Source organism: Aplidium turbinatum, chromosome 2 (genome assembly GCF_918807975.1).
Source record: "Aplidium turbinatum chromosome 2, kaAplTurb1.1, whole genome shotgun sequence".
Taxonomy (NCBI): Eukaryota; Metazoa; Chordata; class Ascidiacea; order Aplousobranchia; family Polyclinidae; genus Aplidium; species Aplidium turbinatum.
Window position 1 is genome coordinate 2,622,362 of NC_137473.1, and position 18,353 is coordinate 2,640,714.

Below are 18,353 nucleotides of genomic sequence, written 5' to 3' on the forward strand. Positions count from 1 at the left end.
AATCTCGTAGTTGCAGCCGCAGTGATTTTAGAGATACAACTGTTGATACAAAAAAGTTGAATTGACAGCCCCCCCCCCAACCTTCAAAGGGTTAAGTTTCGCTCTCTAAGTCCAAAACTAAAAAAAATTAGTAAAATTGAAAAAACATTATTTGTTTGTGGTTACTCCGATAGAAAGATTTTCAAAATTTATTGAGCATTTTGCAAAGAAAGTGCAATTTGAGTGTGGAAAATAAACTAAAGACATGCAGTAGGTGGAGGGGTACAAGTGGAAATTGAAATCATTTAAAAAAGTAGGCCTATAGATTATTCTGCACGAAAATTTGATTAATTGTTTTGAAATACAACTTTGATTTGTACCAAATGTTTTTTTGTTATTATGAAATTGTCATTAAAGTCAAAAGCTAACTGGTAGCCTACCTAAATTTTGACAAGCAGTGCTGCCAGACCTTTCGGATCATTTGTAGAGAAGATCGTATTGTCAAAGTTGGTGAAAATTGGTTTACTTTTGTAGTTTTACTATTCTCACAAACTGTTACAATTATGAGGTTTCTTCTTAATTTGCTTTTGAGTTCATGTTTTAACTTTTTCTGCCCCTTTCAATGAAATAATAAATGCATTTAAATCGTGAAACTGTGTTTCGTTAGTGAATTTTGTAAAAATTTTGAAAATTTTACATACGTCTGATTTATCAAACTTTATGCAAAGAAAAAATAGATTTTTTAATGATAATTTTGTTAACCTTTTTTTTTCGAAATTCTAGGGGTCGCACTGATACGGTATGCTGTGATTTTTCACCTTGTTGATTCATTGTTTTATGACTTCACTGTTTTGTTTTTATTTGAGTAAAAACTTTCAAACAAAAAATTCTGGAAACTGCTCGCTACTGTACTATGTTTTTCCATTTATGTTCTTTTTTTATATTCATTGTATTGAAGTTTTAGACTAGCTTTATTCTACTTTGCAGCTTACCTGCAGCAAGTTTTCGGGTTTCTTTCAGCAATTCCTCAACAAATAGTTGCCTTTTTTTCATTTTTTCATTTAAAATAAAAGAATTTGTCATAAAAATTATGATTTGTAAACGTCACTTTGATAAGGTAGCAGGACTACAGTATATGAATTTATTTTAACTTTTAATCAAATTATCAAATGTTATTAAAATGAAACAAGTGTTACCAAATTGTAAGTGCATCTTCATAGAAGTTTGCTTCAATAAATTTCTAGATGATTTATCAGTGACTATTCCGCATTTTATGACTTGCTCTAATGGGTCTCAACAATGCAGAACAGGTTTGTATGACATACGGCTGTAAAATTGTCAGCTCCATAGTTCAGTTGGTTAAGCGTCGACTAAGTGTACGAAGAAACCGCAAGATCAAACAAAGCTGGTTCGACTCTTGGGGTGTGCGCTTGAGCAACGCATTTCAAGGACAGCTCTCTATTCAACAGCACCAAGTGAAAGGAGTACTTGACAAACAAAGATTTTTGTCAAACTCGGTGACCGGTTATGGGTCAGTGGTTCAAAGCCTCAACTAGCATATGAAACTTCCAGGATTAAGCTCTCAAACAAGCTTTCTCAGTTCGCGGATAAAGATTCAACAATCATTAAATGAAATCCTATCATGCGACTTTCGAGATGATTTGAATATATTTCTTTTGATTTCTTTTGCATCGATGTTTGAAGCTGGGTATAATAATAATGTTTGGTTCATTACACCGATTTTAAGTAGTTGCGTTCTGTTTTTTGTTTTTGTCACCGTCGCAAACCGCTTTCCAGTCAATGATCTTTAAAAATTATGACAAAGTTGCTTCAATGTGTGATGATTTCAATAGTGTTTCAATTATCATAACCTTGCAAAATCTTTTTCAAAGGCAATTTAATTCTGTTAACAATTTCAGTTATTTCACATTAGGACGGCCGAAAAAAAGTACTTCCAACGGCCGCAGGTGTCGAAATCGACACTTTTCAAAAAATAATTTTCCACAAAATTCACAGTTGCAGTTTGTTTTATTTTACACTGATAAAATTATCTGAAGCACTTATTACTTTTGTCACCAATTTGCGCTGTTCATTTTTTGGTTTTAGATTCGAAATAGTTAGAGCAGGGGTTCTTAACCTTTTTTCTATCAAGCCCCTCTTCAATAATGGTCATGTGCCTCGCGCCCCCCTAGATTTTACATAAGTATCATATCAAAAAAATTGCATTTTTGTCTGTTTATTGTGCACATCAGTGAGATACTTGACACTGCTGCTTAGCGACTAGATTTTTAATGCGAGGTTTAACTCCAGAGAATGAACAACGTAAGTCTCCTTCAACTCTCAGCCTGTTTCTGTACTTGGTCTTGATAGCAACGCGAATAGAAAATGCAGCTTCATAAAGATACGTGGATCCAAACATTGTTAGATTCAAAGAGCTCGAGTTGCGATAAGAGGGTAAACAGGAAGGTAACTGCCAGAACGTCTCAAGTGCAGTTCTTTGAAGTCTTCTTTAGCTTTGGAGTTGAACTTCATCTGAAAAAACTCCTCTTATCCTTCTTCGAAAATATCAACTACTTCGCATTGAAACGGGTATCTGATGAACTTCCAAGTTTCACGCTTCTCATCCAGATCTGGAAAGTATTTGATGAACTCCGCTTTCAATTCATTAAGCTGGATTTATATTTGTTTCTTCAACTCAGACTCAAAGTTAGCATTTTTGAGAGCAAAATCCAAGTTACTGAAGCTCGCTGGATTTCCTTGTTCAATTCGACTCTTCCAGAGGTCGAGTTTGGCTATAAAAGTTTGAATGATGTTATGATGCTTAATGATGCTGAGGCTTTTCCCTTGAAGCTTAAGGTTGAGAGTGTTCAATGCTTCAAAGATGTTCACGAGGTACGCTTGCGCTACTTGAAAGCCTTCGGACGGAAACTTGGCCAAAATTTCCGTCTTCTGTTGTGATTCCAAAAATATTGCGACTTCTTCTTGTAATTCATGAAGCCTTTTCACATGTTACCTTTGCACAACCACCGAACATTCGTGTGGAAAAGCAAGGCTTTATGATCTGACTGCATATCGTTACACAGTAGCTCAAAAACACGGCTGATAAGGGCTCCGGCTTTTATAAAGTTGACCACCTTGATAGCTAAGTTCAATGCATCCTTCATTTCAGGAGGCATAGTTCTGGATGCGCTAAGGCTTCACGATGAATTATGCAATGAGTAAGCTACCTACAACAAAATAAGAAAAAATAGTTTTGTGAAGTTCTGGTATAACTAATAAAGCAAGAATTACTGAATACAATATAAAATACGATAAAATGCAAAATATGACGAGCAGCATAGGTCCTAGGAAATTAAAATAATTAAAAAAAGATTGTAATTGTTGTAGAGCTCGCGCCCCCCCTGAGAGATGCTTCACGCACCCCTGGGGGGAAGTGCCCCCCTGGTTAAGAACCACTGAGTTAGAGTGTATCTGTATCTTGACTGTATCTTAACTCTGTACGATGCTCTAAAAATACAACAGAGCGACGACATATTTATCATAAAAATAGCACAAAGTTTTCTTATTCAGGAAAAAAAATCAAACAAACCAACAAACACTTTAAGCAGTGTAGCCTTGGCACTCTGTAACTTTCTATTCACCACACTACCCACAAGTTGGTTTTCGAAGGTGGCAGAAAATGGTAACTGTATTGTTTTTGCAATAATGTCCATCACATTTTCTGCGCTTTCCAGATGGTCGTCCCTGCTGTTCTTCTCTCTGCACGGTCTGCTTTCGTTTCAGCACATGAGCAGTTCTCAAGCTCTCAATGAGCTAGAGGATAGAATCACGTCAGGCTTGGTTTGTTGGTTTTGAATCTTTATCCTCGGACTGACAAAGCCTTGATTGGTTATTCCTGGTAGTTTCGCATATTTGTAGAGGCTTTCGACGCAGGGCCGGTTACCGAGATTGGCAGAGTGAAGTTTTCCGATTGTTGAAGTGTTGTTCCCTGGGAAATATTCCATTCACCAGGTGCCGCTGAATAGAGAGCAGTCCTGAAATGCGTTGCTCAAGCGCACACCCCGAGAGTCGAACCAGCGCCGCGTGATCTTGAGCCGGGCGCGTAACCACTGAGCTAACGGAGGCTCCAATCCGGCGTGTAATTGTAGATGCAATTAGCAACAAGTCCTTCCAGTGGCTCTCGAATATGAATAAACTAATCTGTTGTTAATCGCTGGCTTCGACGATCTTTGTTGTCAAACCTAATGAATTTTTTCACTGCAACGAAATTAGCTCGAGACATAGTTTCTCTGAAGATAGCAGGTCCGTATGTTTTACTCCACAAAAAGTCAATAGAGTGGCTCTTGCCGTAAATATCCCTTGCTTACTGCAAGGAAATGAACGCTTTCAACTTTCACATCGGCAAAAGGAAACTAGGGTTAGATTTTGTAGCTTCCGCATGGTATTTGTTTGTATGGATAATAAAATCGGATTGTCATTGAACAATTTCCAACAATCAAGGTTTCTTCTAGCTATGACAAACATTTAGATTGACACCAGATCTCACCCGTACAGTGTTTGATGCACTGGTACGGACTGCTCTTGCAGCTAATACTGGAGTCCACGTCTCCCTGTTACTAGCTGTGTACTGCACAATAGATTGACTTCCATCAAGAATATCTTCTTCATCTGATGAATTACAAGCATCTTCAGGAAGGTATGATTCTTTGTAACTTGAAATACCACTAGCATGTGCCTAAAAATCTTCTTCTGGCATGTCTCCTTCATCACCGGAATCATCGTTGTCAGAGTCGTTATAAAGTATGCTGGCAGCTACAGTAGCCGTGTATCTACAACAGTACATGTAAAGTCGTTTGCCGACATCTCCACCTAACGTTTTGAAACACAGTCAATTCTATAAATGATTATCTGCATTCATATGAACAAGATTTATTACACTGGTCAACAAAGAAAGATTTTTTTTCTGCTGTTTGGACTTTGACAACTGATTTCAGGTAATTTTGGGGTGCTGAATCCGAATCTGAACTTAGATTTTTACTATCACATTTTTGAGATATGATTATTTTTGCCAAAAGTGAAAGATTTGGCATTGCTTTTACCACCAACATATGCACTTTATGCAGTGCTATAACGAAAGGTTAGTGTTAGACAGGACAAAACAGCTTAAATAAGGTTGCTAGACAAGCATTGCCATGGGCCTCCTTAAATCTCTGTGGTTTCATGCAAAACATTGACGGAGAGAGGGGGTCAGTTATATTTTTAATTTGTTATTACTGCCTTGTTAATAATGTGGCTTAGAAAACAAATTGGTATCAAAATTGTAGTTTGTGGGTATATTTCAGCTGCTTATGCACAACATGGCCTGGATTTCTGGATATAGCACAATGTGTATGTGTCGTTTCTAGCACTAGTTGCTACGTTCATCTGATGAAATTGAAAGTAAAATTAACAACAAACAAGATGGTTTATTGCTTCACTGACGTTTCGCGCACCATGACAATGCGCATCCTCAGAGCGAATAACATACAAAATAAAATTTCACCAGGTTATATACTGCAGTGCGATTGAAGGCAAGAAAAAATAAAATAAAACACGCAATATTTTAAAAAATTGGCCAATAATGTGTGAGCGGTTACTTTCCTCGTTAAATTACGTAAAAACTTCCAACAATAGACATAAAAATTCGAAGCGGTGACGACGGTGAAATTTTATTTTGTATGTTATTCGCTCTGAGGATGCGCATTGTCATGGTGCGCGAAACGTCAGTGAAGCAATAAACCATCTTGTTTGTTGTTAATTTTACTTTCAATTTCATCAGATGAACGTAGCAACTAGTGCTAGAAACGATAATTGTCCTGATGAACACCCAAACTTTTCAGTATTCATGTGTATGTGTGATAAACGCAACGTCAAATTTTCCACTTTTGACTAAAGTAACAATTTGTTGTTATCATATATCACAAACCTGACGTGACAGGATAAATCTGAGGTCAGATTCGGATTCAGCAGCCAAAAATTACTCTAAATTAGTTTTCAAAGTTTTTGCAGCAAAAATCGTGTAGACCTGTGTTATCCTTTTAAAATAATTTGAGTTTTCTCGTTACTCTCGATTTTCCATCGAACATAGCCTACAGCAAAGCAGAAGTCACGACTAGCAATAAATTTTTGATTTCTGATTTCTCGTCTTTTCACAACTACAGAATGATGTAGCATTGCGGAATTCACAGTTTTTATATTGACAACAAATCAGGCCAGGCAAATAAATTTGTGAAAGGTATCTGTAAATTCAGTATGATGACCTAAAATCAAGTTAAGCGGTGACACACATCAAGCAGAGCGTTGGACAATTACCATGAGAAGCGCTATAAGTAATTGGGAAAACTATTGAATTAGTTGTTTTCACACAGAAAATCGTTTATACTTTACAAATCTTATTAAATTTGTATGATGTGTCGATTTCGACATCTCGGCCTTTGGAGGTATATCTGCACATTGTAGATAACATAACAATTTTTTTTAGAAAAATAGTACTGAACTATAAAGTGTAAGCATAAGTGGGAAGCTACTGAAAGTTTGAAAACGTTGCCATAACAATTATGGCCCCATATAGTGCACTAAATTTTTAAATGTGTCGATTTCGACACCTTAGCCGTTCTAGTGTTAAGTTCTGTTCAATGAGCTTGTGTGAAATAAAGAATGTTGGGTAGGGAAGCATTTGGTCATGTACTACCCCATAAAAAATCGTGAAAAACATGTAATTTTTCTTCCTTTATGCAACTGGTTTTCAATCGCTTTGCTTGTTCAACCTCATTTATATTAATCTAATCGACTGCATTTGGCACGCAAAGTTTTAACTGTGGATTCAAGGGGTAGAAATATTTTACATGCCCACTTAATAGGCTAACTAAGACAATAATGTAGCCTAACATTCTAAAGTAAACCCATTACCCATTCAACTATTTAACATTTAAAATGAGCTATTTCAGTGTTTATAGAAGTATGAGCTAAAATGTGCCTTGTATACTACGCATAGGGGAAGGCTTGAACACTTCAGACTTTTGAAATGTGACTGTGAGACGACATAGCATTAAAAAATCTTAGTAAATAAATTATTGCAGACCTTCTGTGGTCGGAAAGAAAAAGTGATCCCAAACGTGACTTTAATTTTAAACATTAAACTTGTACAAAAATCTAGTTTTTATTTGATAAATGCGGGCAAATACAATGTGTGCGTCTTGATGAAAAACCCCTTACGGATTCTATAATACCCAAAAGGCGGCCTAGAAAGGTAATGATTGTCATTTGTTTTCATTGTCATTTCTTGGAACAAGCCCCGAGACCATCTCCTGCACTATTTTAATTGTTGGAGCTAAACTTCTACATTGTCCATTTTGTCGACATCCTCTTAAAAAATTTTCTAGGTCCGCTACTGCATGCAAGATTATAGACGCGTCATGGAGTCACCATGGAACAAGTGTATAAAAGTATCACTTCAACTTTAAATGTTTTTTGTTTGTCATATTTAATCCGTTATTTATATCCATCCCATGTACGGTTACAAAACACAGAAAGCTTGTTTTTATGTGATATAAACTATGAAATTGATTTTGTGGTCTCCATTGGGCTTCTTAATTTAATTTGCATAATTTGTTACTTACCGGTAGGTTTACGTAGAAATATTTTTTGCATCGTATATCTGACACTTTCCATCAATGTTTGTGTTTTTGACTTGAGTTCAAACAAAAATGAAGAACTTTAGAAAGATGAAGTCGCTGTAACGAATTGAGACCAATTCAACAATTAATGTTTTAAAAAATATTTAACTTGTAAGAGAAAGAAGCGCTTACAAACAATTTTTGAAATATTCCAAAATCTTATCCTTCATTACAAACATTCAATTCAATTTATTTTTCTTTCCTTGAATGCAACATTTAAGGATAATGTTGGAATAATATATGGAAACAAAACCAAAAACCAGAAAAAGAGGCAAAACTTAAAGCGTGCTATGATATAGACTTAAAGTACATTTATACACGGCCACCAATCCTGACACTATGCCAACAATATATTTATTGGGATATTTATTACTTATACGATAATATTACCAGACGAGTTTGGTTGGTTGGAAGATGATGGCGTTTGTGATGAGGTAGATGCACTTAAAGGTCGTTGAGTTGTTTTGGAGGTTGAGTTGTCTGTAAAATTTTAACATGATTAACTTTAATTTTAGTATAAATTTAAATATAATGAAGTTAAAAGACTTTCCTTTTTAGATGAAATAAATAAACTTCAAAACTAAATTATTTAATTTATTTTTTACTTGGAAATATGTTTTTTTCCTCAAAGATGTATATCTGCGCTTTAACGGTTGAGTTTAATGATTGTGACAAATAATGATCCAATAGATAACAAAGAAACTGCATATTAAAGCATAGTGATCGGTAAGCTTGCTTCTGCGCTGTCCGGAAGAAGGAAGATGTGTGACGACGGGCGACGTGTCACAGTGATGTCTTAACCCAGATAACAAAATTGGTTCTTTATCTTTTTTATCTTAATTCAACGTCTTCAGATGGATTAACGTCAAATGCACAAGATTTTCTATGTGGGAATTATCTTTGAAATGATTTTTACTTCACCACAAAATTTTAGTGGGCTGTGTAGCCGAGTAGTAAGAGTGTTTCTCACAAATCAAAAGAACGTTGGTTCAAGACCCATCTAGAACATATTGTTTGACAAAAAAGGTAATGACGTGCTTGGATGTGGTGTGCAGATGAGTTTTGTTAGATTTTCATTCATTAATTTCAATCTTGAATCATCGAACATACACCTGGCTTCTTGCAAATGATCATTTTTGTTTTGATTTGAGTAAAAGCCAAGTCTTATTTAGCACTGGCCACAGGTTAGGAGGATTACAATTTCATCATCTCATTCTAATGCAGCTTGCTCTTGACTTATTATAATAAAAAGAAGCGCAATAACATAATTGTTGTTAGTTTTATGATGAATAGTCTGTAGATAAAACACAAACTTACCTTTGTTCGAATCCAAAAGGAGTCCGGCCGTAAATTGGACAACAACAGACCAGTGTTCCTCCAGCAATTTATTTTGAACGAATGACGTAAAATCTGGTAATGACATTTCACGACAGATGTATAAAGCACTGAAGTACTCTTGAAAGGTCTGGTGACTAAAATATAACCGTTGCTGCCCTTCCATGAGTGCATAGTCTCTGTTTGCTCCCATTAGAGTGACAACAAGATCTTGAACTTTCTGACTGGTGAGACTTTCTTTTATAAGATCGTCTTTTGTGATTAAGACGGTTCCTCTTTTTGTTGCTTCATAAGCGATTTTTGACAGTCTAATGACAATATCATCAGATATGGAAACGGCGTGTGTAGAGGTTTTAAGATTTAACAATACAGTATGAAATATCCTGGTCATCGTGGATATATCATCAATTTGTGACGATCCAAGAGATGCTCTCACGTAGAGTTGCAGCATCAGAGGGTTGTGGCACATTGATGTTAAATGTGGTGTTTTTACTGTGAGATCGTTCCAAAGAATCTTAGATTGTTGTTCGTCGTTTACTAAGGCGTCGAATAATATTTTCATATTTTGAGAATTCAGATCCCGAATGAAGTAAGTACGTTTGGGTCGACATCTTCGAGGAATATTAAGCATAGCGTGTGGTCGAGATGTGAATATCAAATGACACCTTAAAAGAAATCTTCCCAAACACAGATTTGCCACAATCTTCCAAATACTGAGTGGAGTGCTGTAATTGGATTTTTCCACATTTTCTTTCAGGGTCCAACTCACTTGATCAAATCCATCTAAAATTATAAAGCAGTTTTCCGGATTGGCTGTGATGCATTCAAAAACAGAATTCTTTTCTTCTTCTTTTAAGTTGTAATTGCAGTCTCCCAGTAAAAACTCTTTAAATTCCAATTGTTCGTTGCAGTCGTTCATCTCCATAAAAAGCATTCTAAGGACAAGATAGTCGTCACTTTGAGAAAGTCGTCGTGCCAGACGTTTCGATAGAGTTGTTTTTCCTGACCCAGGATATCCGATAACTGACACAAACTTGTTCTTTTGAATATCAGAAACTAATTGATCGATTGTTACTGCTCTGTCAGATTTACTTAATTTAATTCCTTGACTTTTGGGGTTGTAATTGTCATCGTCAGGAATGAACCTTCCTTGGTAAAAATCAACTTGAAGCATTTCAGGATAAACTTCTGGAATGTTCTTTGGAGAAACTTTAAAATTAGAGAGATCAACGTCATGCTTCGGATCATAAAGTTTTCGAGTTATCTTCTGCATTTTTTTGAATTCGTTTTTTAGACCTTAAAATAAAAAATAAAAAACATCTGCAAACATTATTCTTAAAACTAGCCACACTATCGTTGCTGTTAATGTTATTTGATTAAACTTTGGGTGATTTATGTTTAGACATCATTAGACTTTGTGTGATTTATTTTTTACCAACAGTTTATTAAAAATTTAGTTAATGTTGCCTTGTTATTAACGCAGAAACTGTTTACTTTTCTCATTTTTATAATTAGATATCGATTTCTCTATATTTGTAGTTTCACAATTGATTACACTTATCTTCAAAAAAAACTATTTCGAGTTGATTTCACTTTGAAAACGGTTTTCTTGTAATTTAAGAGCGTTGAATCCAAAAATGAAATCAGTTTTTCTCAATCACATCAGGTTTTCTTCCAATTTTATAATTTAATTATCCGTAAACTTTTTATGCCGATGACGTCATTAAGTTACTTGCACTTAACCTTCTAGTAAAAAAGTTTAATTTCAATCTGTCATTGCATCTTTTTTTGTAATCAATGAGAAATTTGCTAAATTGTGATAGAAATATAGGTTGATAAGTGACATGATTTAATTTTAGGTCCTAACTAACCGCTTATATCCTTATCTAAAAAGGGACTTTTTAGATAATGATGTAAGAAGTAACAGCTGCCAGCTGTAACCTATTATGACCTGAAGTGCAATTACCAAATGTTACAAAAAAGATGCAATGACAGATTGAAATTAAACTGTTGTTACTAGAAGGTTAAGTGCAAGTAACTTGATGACGTCATCGGCGTGAAAAAGCTTACTGAAAATTATTTTTTTAAATTGCAAGAAAACCTGATGTGATTGAGAAAAACTGATTTCATTTTTGGATTCAGCGCTCTTAAATTACCCCAAAACTGTTTTCAAAGTGAGATCAACTCGAAAAAAGTTTTTTTTTTGTTCAGACTAGTGTTATCAATTATTCTAATTATAGTGTATTCAGTCTCACAACGTCAACGTGATTGAGTGATTTTTCTACTAAAACATTTATTAGAAATCTGGTGAAGATTTTAAACATATTGGCTAAGGGCAGGAACGGTTTCGGTTTTAAACTTTTATAAAACGTATCGGTATTTCAAATGATACGCCTGAAGAAAGAAGTTTTCATAGTTTTCCTCAGCCATCCTCTTTGAAACTAACAAAGACTTACCACAAATATGCAAAACTTAATAACATCGATGATTTTAAATACAGAATGAGACTGTTACCCAGTCATATAAAAAAATATCTTGCATTCTGCAAACAAGGCTACCACAAGATGTTGAAAGTGATAACCACCCTTATTTCCGACGTTTCGTCTGTCAGAAGAACTGACTTTATCAAGGGAGATGAAACAAACCAAATTAATTTGTGTGCCTTATAACTTTGTATCCTGCAAAGTTCTTCCTTTTGGTCAGTATATTTCTGTGTTGTACCTTTTTGCTGCTGATAGGTAGTTTTTACATGTTTCAGCATCCTTGATAAAGTCAGTCGTTCTGATTAACGAAACGTCTGAAATTAAGATGGTTGTCATTGTTGTGAATTGCTCTAAATCTTGCCTGAGTCCATTTGTATTCGTTGATTGACACGTTTGTTTCACTCGCTCTGTAGCCTAATGTGCCTGTGCTCCTTGTGCGTTGACTAATCAGTTCTTTACAAACCCCATCAGTTGTACAAGTGTTTAGTTCTCAGTCAGATGCCCAATTCTATTCTCAGTTATGTGCTTTATTTTCAGTAAGCTAACTCTTTGTGTGTTTAGATGCTTCACTTTTAAGTTAATTAAAGCTTTCAATAAAATAAAGTTTCGTCACAATTTAACTTATTTGTCATGTACGATAGAGAGGTTGATGCAGCCGTCACGATTAGATATAGACGTTAATTCACCTACGGCTTCAAGGCAATGGCGACACTGGTCAAGAACCTTCGACAACGATATCGAAGCCCTAACCCAAGCACTCCCTGAAGAGTGGATGCAGAGGGTGGAGATGCTTAAGATCCTCACAAACTGTGTCTCGCATGGTACTTTTGAGCACATTGAAGAGTGCGAAACTTACGATCCGGCTGTCACTGCGTTGAAGAACCTCATCATCATCATCATCATCATCAACCAATTTTGATTATACAGGCCATGAATTAATCCTCATGTCGAAGGTGTGGCCTGTCTGTCTGTCTGTCGAGAACGAAGTCTTCCCCTCCACACCTCGCGATTTATTGGTTTGGCAGAGTCCATGTTCAGGGCTACAAGGTCACGTTTTACAAGTTTTTCCCAAGAAAGTTTAGTCTACCTTGACCCCGCTGTGCTGCGATATTGACACATCTGACCTGTGAGATCCAGCTTGAGCTGCGTTCAACGTGACCAAGCCATCTCAGTCTGCCTAATTGGAGGACTTCACTGATGTCTTTTAATTTGAGCTTTGATAGAATAGTCTCAAACTGGATGTTGTCTTCAGGCTTGACTAGGCAGGTCCGTCTTACCATCGCTCTGTCATTACGTTGTAGGCGCTTGACGGTGCTTGCTAAAGTAGCCCACGTTTCAGAGCCATAGAGCATGACACTCCTCACACAACTGGAGTAAACTTAGTAAAACAAATATCCGACCAACGCCACCCTCTCTATGAACACAAACGTATTCCAACAAGACTCAAGTCACGCAAGAGCTTCATCAAAGTCGGCCCATTGGAGCACACAAGCGCGGCAGCTGCACGGTTAGAAATGTGGACCTCTGAGCCCGATAGGACACAACATCCTGCCATCCCAAGTCCTTCCGAAAGTCTCCAACAAACTCCCACCCTTGAGAGAAGAGAGTGGTGCTGCCTAAATAGAGCCCGCTGCGGAGTCGGGAGAAATAAAAGCAACCTTTTCCGATGGAAGATGACTCCTGACCCAACGTGTGATTGCGACCTAGCCAATCAGACGATGAAGCACATCCTCACCAACTGCTCCCTTAGCCCTTCATGTGATGACAACGACCTCAAAAACATCACAAACAATGTTCTTACCTGGCTCCGACACTGGCGTGACAAGCTATGAATGAAGCAGGAAGTTGCTTGCTTGTGAGGATAGGAAGGAGTTCTCTAAACTTTTTCCAGGCTGACTTGCACCGAGTTATAGCCGCATGTTCACACCCCCCTCCAGAAGACATGGTATCATCAAGGTAGCAAAAGTCAGCTACGACGTCAAGTGTGCCACTTTCAACCTCAACCTCGCTAACCGGCCTGCCATCTATTGATCTTGCTGTGCCCTGACAACGTGGGCATGAGCAGTGTTTTTTTTAAGGTGTTTTGGGGGACCGAAACGGTCTCCCAAATTTCTCCAGCGGTTTCCCAAAATTTAGACTTGCAACTACAGTAGAAAAGTAATGGTTGTTTCTCGCTATGTCTTGTCGATAATACGAATACAGCCTACGATCAATAGTTCACGTCCGGAAAAAAGAATAAGTGGAGGTACAGCTAACAGCTGAATCAAAGAGTTATTCACAAAATAAGTGCACCTTCGATACTCGTCAATGTTTATTTCTGATTTATGGCGCATAATGATTAGTTTTTACGTGTGGAAACATAACAAGCAGAAGCCAACAAGCACACTTTGTTTGATTGTGCAGCAAACTTGTTTGGCGGCCGTGTTGGGCAGGCTGTTTGGTCGCTGTCACAATCATGCTGTGCCTTGTCGAATAATTCATTTTATGTTGCGTTGATTGTATGTGGTTTAAATGCCTAGGTTTGTACCGCATCTTTAGAGATTAATGTTTGTCCTAAAGTAACCTTTGAAATCAGAAATAACGTAATAATTGCTTTTCTTGCGAAACCTAGATTCGAGGCAATTCTATTCCTTCTGGACTCTTCTCTGACTTAAACTGAATATTATGAAGCTTATGATGTCATAAACGTATTTACTCAACCTGACGTTTAGTTTTAACAATTATTGTTTGTGACGTAACTTAACCGAAGCTTCTCGTAGATGGGAGAATATTTTTGGCATTATATAAGGCGGCATATTTTGAGTGTGAAAGAGAGGAAGGACAGAAATTAAGAAATACGTTGAGGTGCTGACAGTTGCTATCAAGTTTTAATGCGTTATTTGCAAGTGTTATTGTAGATTACATCGCCCTTTTTGCCAGTTCTCTGAAGATGTTGATCAGCGATCTCAGAAGTAGAACTATTCAGTCGTTAATTGATTGCTGTGCGTTGATTTTTTTTCCATTAAATTAGTTCACGTTCTTTCAACGTCTCTTTCCTGGTAAAAGAAAGGGAAGACGTGGTGACAGTCGCTATCTTGAGCATTTTTGAGATAGAAAAATTGTTTTTGCGATAAAATTTAGAATAGGCTATTTCTTAAATACTCTTTCTATTTTTTAACTTAAAAATGTTGAGTTTTTGTGAGTTATTTCAGGTGAAAATGTCGCAGCGTAAACGCTTATCCTCTGATAAACCTAACAATCGAAGTATAAAGCAGTTCTTTTCTGGTAAACCGAAAACACGTACTGCTGCTCTAACCCCCGAAACCGCAACTGCCAACAGCACCACAAGTTCTGATTGTGTTTTACTGAATGACCGCAATTCTGCTGAAAATGTTCAAGAGCAGTTCGGAAAATGTTCAAGAGCTGTTCCAGCTGCACCATCCAACAAGATATTTCAATCGTGGATTAAACTGAAAGGTTTTGATGATGCTCTACGAATGAACGTGTTCAACCTCCATGCTGACGGAGGCATAATATGTTTGCTTTGCTCTAAGCATCCGGTAGCTATCACTGGCCGAAGCAAGTTTGCTGATGTTTACATCAGCGTACCAGCCAGACCTCAGCGCCCCTCTCGTCTGGATATGCATCTGAGCTCGGAGCAACACCAGCAAGCAGTTAAACTGGAACAGAACCAACGTGTCTTGCTATTTCACACAAAGTATCAAGATCGTGTATTAAATAAAACCAAAACAGTGGCTCAGAGAGTACACCTAATTTACTGGGTACTGAAAGAGGAAGTAGCGAATCGAAAAGTTGCTTCCTTGCAAACACTGGTTGACCGCATTGGTCACAATGACCGGCTTCGTGACCTGAGACATACCAGTTCAACAGCAGTGACAGAGTTTATTTTGCTCATCTCCGACCATCTGACTGATCGCATCGTTGCTGATGTCAAACAAAGCCTATGCTGGGCTACCATGGTCGACGAGACAACCGATATTGCTACTTTGCAGCAATATATTACATTTGTTCAGTACGTCAATAAAAAGGGACACCAGGCAACTGCATTTTTGGATATCCGTCGGTTAGACGCTCGCGGGGCAACTGCTGCCAACCTATTCCGACTCTGGAAAGAGGTCGTTGCCTACTACAGTGTTGATGTGGGTAAACATGTCGCTATTACGTGCGATGGAGCTGCTGCAATGATAGGCCGCCGAAATTCCCTCTCACAGAAATTGACTGCACAAAATCCGATTACCTACACAGTGCACTGCCATGCACATCGCTTAGTGTTGGCATGTACGGACACGGTAAAGAAGCTACAACACATCCAGGATTGCGAACGTGGCTTAGTCCAGACGTGGAAGTTCTTTTCAATTTCGCCGCTCAAGACCGCAAAACTACAAGAAATGCAAACTGTTGATGTTGATTCGTCTGCGCGAAAATTAGTTAAAGCCTGCCGTACTCGCTGGCTATCTCATGGTCAGGCTGTAATCGCAATGAAAGCAGAACTGACAGCTGTACACGCTTCGCTCCAATATTTTGCTACCGAGAAGAAAGATTGCACAGCAGTTGGTATTCTTCATTTAATTTGCCCCAAACGCTTTCTTTTCTCCCTTTACTTGCTGAATGCTGCTTTGGTCCATCTCAACAAGTTATCATTGTTGTTTTAAAAAGGTAGTTTTACCTTTTCTCTCATGCAGTCGGCACTTTCAATATGCAAAAAAAGAGATTCGGAGCATTGCCAATTCAGATCAGGTTTTAAACAGCCTAAAACTTCACTGGGAGAAGATTTCAAAAATTTTAACAAGATCTCAAAATACACTTCTTGAAGATGATTTTAAACTGCTGCGATTCACCACAGAAACATACTGTGAGGCACTGCTCTGTAATCTCGAAGAACGTTTCCCTGAGCCTGAGGTACTCTCTGCTTTTCGAATCTTTGATGCTAATGAGATTCCTCTTGATACCCCTCAGCGCCAGCTTTATGGGAATGATGATCTCTCGCTGCTTATCAGAAGATTTGACATTGTTCCTGCTGAACAAACCTTGAAAGTACTAAATGACTATCAAACGTTGAAAGATAGAATGACAATGCCAGAATTTGAGTTCTGCCAAGATCCCGGTGATGTCTGCAGCAAAATTGCTCGAGACAACGTATTCCAGCAAATGTTTCTAGAGCTGCATCGACTTTGCTGCATTGCATTGTCTGGCCAGTGGCCAGAGCGAGGATTTTCGACTCTATGTCGTGTTAAAACCAAGCAACGAAATAGGCTACTAGATATCACCCTGAATGCTCTAATCAACATTTCAATGAACGGTCCGGAGCAGCTCACTGACGAGGATGCACAAAAGATAGCTGAGAAGTGGCAAAAAACAAAGGACCGAGGAACAGTGACAGTGCGAGCATTGAAAGCGTTGGAATCTGCAAACAACGAAGAAATGGAAGCTGGCGGATGAGAACGGGATTGCAAATCTGTTTTGTTACATGAGATAGAACCTGTTCTGTGATTGTGCACTGCCAGTAGCCTAATAAATAATTCGCTTAAAGGCATACTAAAGGAAAATTTCAAACCGGAATTAAGCATTAAAATGAGTAAACTGAACATTCAAGAATACATTTCAAAAACAATTACCCAAAAAAATTTGTTTTCAATGGCGCTGGCAAGGCCCAAAGTCCAGTGTTTCATTTATTTTCATTTTTTTCAAAATGACCAAAACGTGCAAACACAGCTCAAGAATACGTCATAAAGTCCAGCAATAACAAAAGCCACGTTACCACATCTGATGTTTTGAGCAAACTGTCTGCTGTTTTGATGTTGAAATGTGCTGTTTTGATGTACATACATACATAGCCTACAGTCAAATCGCCCGCAGTAACAATTATTGCGTGATCGGTTGATTGCTAGACTTTATGACGTAGGCTTTATGACGTTCTTTACAGTCGCACGCTTCGTTGCTCAGGCCAATCTCGTTTTGAAAGCTCTGACAAAAGCACGCGCACAATGGTGGTCAGACCGCAATGGGGCAAAATTTTATTGAAAATCGTTTTATGGTAGCATGTTAAACACAAAGAACGTGGAAAATCGCCAAGTCAGGTTTTTCCTTTAATACCCCTTTAAGCAAATATGGCTATTTTTTGGTATTTAAATGAAACACTTGCGGTCTCTTAAAATTACTTAGCGGTCACCCAAACCAAACCTTAAAAAAAAACCTGGGCATGAGTAGTGTGGGTCCGGTCTGATTGACCCTTTAATTCCACTACACTTTTTGTGGACCCAGTGGGAGCAGTTGGTGCAGAAGATAGAGTTGCTACCGGTTCCACTTAGGCATACCGAGCAAGGATGCTTTCCTGTTCTTCTTAGGGAGTTCTGGTTGATGCCAGAGATCATTATTTTGGTCTTACCCATATTCACTCTTAGGCCCTTTGCTTCCATTCCCTTCTTCCAGGCGGCGATTCTGTCAACTAGTGACTCTAATGAGGTGTCGATAATGGCAAGGTCATCAGCGTACAACAGCTCACAAGGGCAGCCTGTGCGCAGTTCGAGTGACAGGGCCTCCAGGACAATGATGAATAGCAGTGGGCTGAATACAGAACCCTGATGCACACCTACGCCTACTTTGAAAGTGTTACTGTGTCCATCCCCAACACACACACAGCTCCTAGCATTCATGTACATTAATTATTGTACTATCCGTACTAGCCATTCCTCAACACCCAGCTTTCGCATGGCCCACCAGATCACCTTCCTTGGCACTCGATCAAAGGCTTTTTCTAGGTCTACAAAGGCCATATAGAGAGTCTTGCTTACGGCAAGGTGTTTTTCTTGAAGTTGACGGATGATGAAGATGGCATCAGTTG

The 18,353-nt window shown here is 37.9% G+C and overlaps 1 protein-coding gene across 1 annotated transcript in view; it reads right to left on the reverse strand.

Annotated features, from left to right (window-relative positions):
• Nucleotides 1-18,353, reverse strand: part of LOC145765622 (uncharacterized) — a 49,208-nt gene that overhangs the window by 5,643 nt on the left and 25,212 nt on the right. Inside the window, exons 8-10 of the mRNA XM_082577457.1 lie at nucleotides 9,012-10,325; nucleotides 8,085-8,174; nucleotides 7,638-7,751 (exon numbers count right to left, since the gene is read on the reverse strand). Of these exons, the coding sequence (XP_082433583.1) occupies nucleotides 7,735-7,751; nucleotides 8,085-8,174; nucleotides 9,012-10,325 (1,421 nt within the window). The 3' untranslated portion in view covers nucleotides 7,638-7,734. The remainder of the gene's footprint in view (nucleotides 1-7,637; nucleotides 7,752-8,084; nucleotides 8,175-9,011; nucleotides 10,326-18,353) is intronic.